The sequence below is a fragment of the Colobus angolensis genome, unplaced genomic scaffold (assembly GCF_000951035.1).
Source record: "Colobus angolensis palliatus isolate OR3802 unplaced genomic scaffold, Cang.pa_1.0 Scaffold239, whole genome shotgun sequence".
Lineage (NCBI taxonomy): Eukaryota > Metazoa > Chordata > Mammalia > Primates > Cercopithecidae > Colobus > Colobus angolensis.
Window position 1 is genome coordinate 646258 of NW_012115588.1, and position 4614 is coordinate 650871.

Genomic DNA, 4614 nt, shown 5'->3' on the forward strand with positions numbered 1-4614 from the left:
CAGGGAGGGTGTCCGGGTCAATGACCTTCTGCTAGGCAGGCATGCCGGCCAGGCGCGGGAACCCAGGGTTCGCCCAGCTCCGTCACCCACCTGTTGTATCTTGGGCTGGATCCCGTTACCTCATAGGGCCTCTCTTTTCCTATCTGCAAACTGGACCATATAATCACTGCTGGTGGATGTGAAATGGTCTAGATTTGCAGGAGAAAAAATGGACCAACAGGGACCTTTAAAAAGGTCAAGCCTGCGACAGAGCCCAGACTCCGTCTCAAAAAAAAAAAAAGGTCAAGCCTGGCCGGATGGGCGCGGTTCTCAGGCCTGTCATCCCAGCACTGTGGGAGGCCAGGCAGGCGAATCACCTGAGGTCAGAAGTTCGAGACCAGCCTGGTCAACATGGAGAAACCCTGTCCGTACTAAAAGTACAAAACCAGCAGGGTGTGGTGCCGCATGTCTGTAATCCCAGCTACTTAGGAGGCTGAGGCAGGAGAATCACTTGAACCCAGGAGGTGGAGGTTGCAGTGGGCCGAGATTGCACCACTGCACTCTAGCCTGGGCAACAAGAGTGAAACTCTGTCCCAAAAAATAAATAAATAAATAAATAAAAGTCAAGGCCTTTGGCACAACAACTGCGCTGGGAAACAGAGACCCCTGAACATGACCATGTGGAAGGAGGCCATCTTGGCCACAACAGCAAAAACCAAAGTATCCAAATGCCTGGGTGGAAAACCTTACCATGTTGAAAACTTTATTGTGAAGTATTTAAAGAGAGAAAAACTTACCAAATATTAATATGATGGTCAAGACATGAATTTGTGTGTATAGAATGATTACAATTATGTAGAAAAATACACCACACACTCGAGGCCTGGGGTTACTGGACACGGGTCATGTCTTCCCTGACTACATCTTGGATTCCGGTCCAGAACTTCCAGATTGTCTACAAAATGCCTATCTTCATTTTTTTATTCAAAAAAATGTAAGCAAACACAAACACCCCACCCTCCTCCTCCAGGTGCTCTTATAAAGATCAAATGAGGGATCGATGTGGCGGCTCTGGGCCTCAGTTTCCTCATCTGTGAAATGCATAAGAGAATTATCTAAGGTTCTTTCCTGTCCTCTGGGGACCACAGGCTGGGAGGAGAACCTTGCATCCAACCGCTCATTTTTCAGACGAAAAAACTAAGAACTCAGGGGAAACTTCCTACCGGCTGGCGGGGCCAGAGAGATGCCCAAGGTTTGCATGTCTGGGCCCCAGAGGGGTTTCACCCACCCTTGGGGTTTTCACCTGCTGAGCTAACCCTAGCTTAGCAAAAGATGGGGTAGGAGATGGGGTTGTCCAGGAGAAGATGGGGTGGGAGGTGGGGGGGCCAAGAGAAGATGGGGTGGGAGATGGGGTGTCCAGGAGAAGATGGGGTGGGAGATGGGGTTGTCCAGGAGAAGATGGGGTGGGAGGTGGGGGGGCCAAGAGAAGATGGGGTGGGAGATAGGGTGTCCAGGAGAAGATGGGGTGGGAGGCAGGGTGGCCAGGAGCAGCTCCGACTCCCCCAACCCCAGATGGAAGGGGAGTGGATGGCTGGGCCCATGTGGGCCTGACCCCACCAACCCTCTCCCATACCTACTGCTTGTCACTTGACCTCACCCTGTCACCTGGCTCCCTGGGGGCAGGGGCATCTGAGATGGGTTCACGGAGCAAGTAGCCAGGCAGAGACCTGGATGTGAGTGGCCACTGTCTTCTGAGCTGGGCACACAACAGGTCCTTGGGACAGGAAGCACTGAGTCCAGAGGCCTGGCAAGGGATAGGAGGGGCAGGAGAAGCAGGGGTCTACAGGCAGCTCTGGTGGCAGCTCAGGGGGAAGCAGGCAGAAAACATCTGATGCATGGAACAGAACATGCCCAGGGTCCAAGAGTGGAAAGACAGTGCCCAGAACTCCACCTTTTGACTCTTAGTCCAGTGCTCCCTTCCAAAGATGCTAAGCTGCAACAAGTTCCAAGGAAGCTGCCCAGGGTGGAGTCCAGCTCAGGAGGTTCAAACCCTGTGCAGGAGGGCAGGCAGGAGGCGGCTGACTGGGAGTGCACAGTGTCATCCAGGAGTGGAAAGAGACAGTCTTGTCCCCAGGCCCCACAGCAAGGAAAAGCTTGGGGCTGTAAGAGGAGGGAGCAGCTTCCACTGTGATGGTGGGTGACCAGGGGACTGGCACAGGATGGCCAAATGAGCCCAGCACTGGGGAGCCAGTGCTTTAGGGGAACAAGCCAGAGAGAGACGGGAGTTCAAGGAACCTCATGTCCACCTGGTTCAACGTCACAGGCCTGCCCTGGCCTCTACACAAAGGAGCCTCTTGCAGGTCACAGCCCTTCCGTGTATATGGCTGAACGTGCTGTGTCTTGGAGCAGCTGGAACTCCAGGTGGACCCTGAGAGAGCTGCCTGCCAACATGTTCCTTCAGCTTGAGTTTGGAGTCCAGCCCTGGAGGCTGCGCATCTCCTCTCAAATGCAGGCTTGTGGCTCTAGAAGCTACCACTGGGGTCAAAATGGCATCTTAGGTTCTGGCAGATTGGGCCAATCTCAGGGTTGACCCTGGGATACAGATACCTGAGAATCAGCAAAATCCAGTTCAATCTTTTCTCCTTTGTTATTTCTTAAAATAATCTTGTACTAAATCCCAAAGCAAGCAAACCCATGAATCGATGATGCACTGCCGCCAATTGCATCAGTTTAAAAGCAGGGCGGCTCTGAGGGCAGGTATTAAAGAAATAGAGGCCAGGCCCAGTGCTTCATGCCTATAATCCCAGCCCTTTGGGGAGGACTGCCTGAGGCCAGGAGTTTGAGACTGGCCTGGGCAACATATCCAGACCCTGTCTTTAAAAAAAAAAAAAAAAAAGATTAGCTGGGCAAGGTGGAGCACCTGTAGTCCCAGCTACTCAGGAGGCTGAAGCAGAAAGATGGCTTGAGCCCAGGCTGCAATGTACTGGGGACCCATCATTGCACTCCAGCCTGGGTGATACAGCAAGACCGTGTCTCAAAAAAAAAAACAAAAAACAAAACAAGACCAGGTGCGGTGGCTCAAGCCTGTAATCCCAGCACTTTGGGAGGACGAGGAGGGCGAATCACGAGGTCAGGAAATCGAGACCATCCTGGCCAACGTGGTGAAATCCCGTCTCTACTAAAAATACAAAAATTAGCTGGCTGTGGTGGTGCGTGCCTGTAATCCCAGCTATTCAGGAGGTTGAGGCAGGAGAATCACTTGAACCAAGGAGTTGGAGGTTTCAGTGAGGTGAGATCGCGCCATTGCACTCCAGCCTGGCGACAGAGCAAGACTCGTCTCAAAAAATAAAAAAAATTAAAAAATCAAACAAACACAAAAAACCACCCAGCTACAAATTAGGCATCCTCCCACTTGGTCCTTTTTCAGATTCATTTTGGCTTGATGGTGCCTTCCCCATTTTAAAAGCGGTCTCTTACTCATAGTGCCCCAGCCTTTTGAAGGCACAGGAACAGGAGCTGGGCTACCACCTTCAAGGGCTGTCAAAGATGGTGTGGTCTGAAGCCAAAGGCGAGCACACCAAACTCCATGGGGGCTGAACGCTGTGGTCTGTAGTGTCTGTGCTTCTACAGGGTTAGCCTGGTCCCAGAAAGAGGGCATGTGCGTGCTGGAGTGAAGAGCGAAATTTGATTTCCAAGCCCCTGGCGGGGGTCCAGAGGGAGGGCAGGGGCCACCTCCTGCCGGCTCCCTGCTATTGTTGCTCAGGGCCGGCCGTCTTGGTGGTCACCAGTTCAGTGGAGCCCAGCTCTGTGGCTGGCACAGGGACACTGTGGCCAGGTGGGGTGGTTCCTGGGTCTTCCCCCGGAGGAGGCCAGGCAGGAGCTGCGGCATCAGAGATTCCCGGAGACAGAATGATGACCTTGTCCAGGGGCTCTGGGGCAGGGCAGAGGGGATAGAGGCTCGGTACTGGGTCACAGCCTTCCCTCCCTCCCCTAGAGGACTCCTCTGGAGGGGCAGTACTCCGTCAAATGAAGCCCATTGCAGGGTGGGGAGGGGGGGCACATGGCTGACCCTGAGTCCAGAGGCCTGGCCAGTGGGGAGCTGGCAGGGCAGGGAGTTGGGGAGCTGGGGCTCAGTCTGGCAAACCCTGCAGGGATTTGTGGGGGAACCAAGCTCCGTTAGACTCCCAAAGGGCAGGACAGGCTCCTCCTTCAGACGGGGGCCCCTTCCCGCGAACTGTCTCTTCCTCGCACTGGGGTGTGGCAGGACAGAGCTGTTCCTGGCTCCGACCACGGTCTCACGGGCAGGACTATGTCTCCGTCCTCAGCCTGAGCTCCTCAGAGCAAACTCTTTTCCGCTCTCTGTCTCCGCTTCCCCTTAAAGCCCTTCTCTCCCCCCAGGGGCCATGCATCACCCCCTGGGGCGTCCCGACACCCCAACCCCTGCGCCCTGCTCGGACTGGTTCCCCTACACACGGAACTCACCGTCCTTGTCCTTGTCTCCGTCGGGGGCCTCTGCGAAGGACGCGCCGCGAAGCCGCCGCTGTCGTCGCCTCCAGCTCACCAGGCCCACCAGGACCAGCGCCAGGACCAGTGCCAGGCCCAGCAGCGCGGGGGCGCCGAAGAGCAGCCCGGGCA

The 4614-nt window shown here is 55.0% G+C and overlaps 1 protein-coding gene across 1 annotated transcript in view; it reads right to left on the minus strand.

The window, feature by feature from the left end:
- Positions 1 to 3728: 3728 nt before the first annotated feature.
- Positions 3729 to 4614, minus strand: part of TNFRSF13C (tumor necrosis factor receptor superfamily, member 13C) — a 10226-nt gene continuing 9340 nt past the window's right edge. Inside the window, exons 9-10 of the mRNA XM_011945147.1 lie at positions 4462 to 4608; positions 3729 to 3910 (exon numbers count right to left, since the gene is read on the minus strand). Of these exons, the coding sequence (XP_011800537.1) occupies positions 3729 to 3910; positions 4462 to 4608 (329 nt within the window). The remainder of the gene's footprint in view (positions 3911 to 4461; positions 4609 to 4614) is intronic.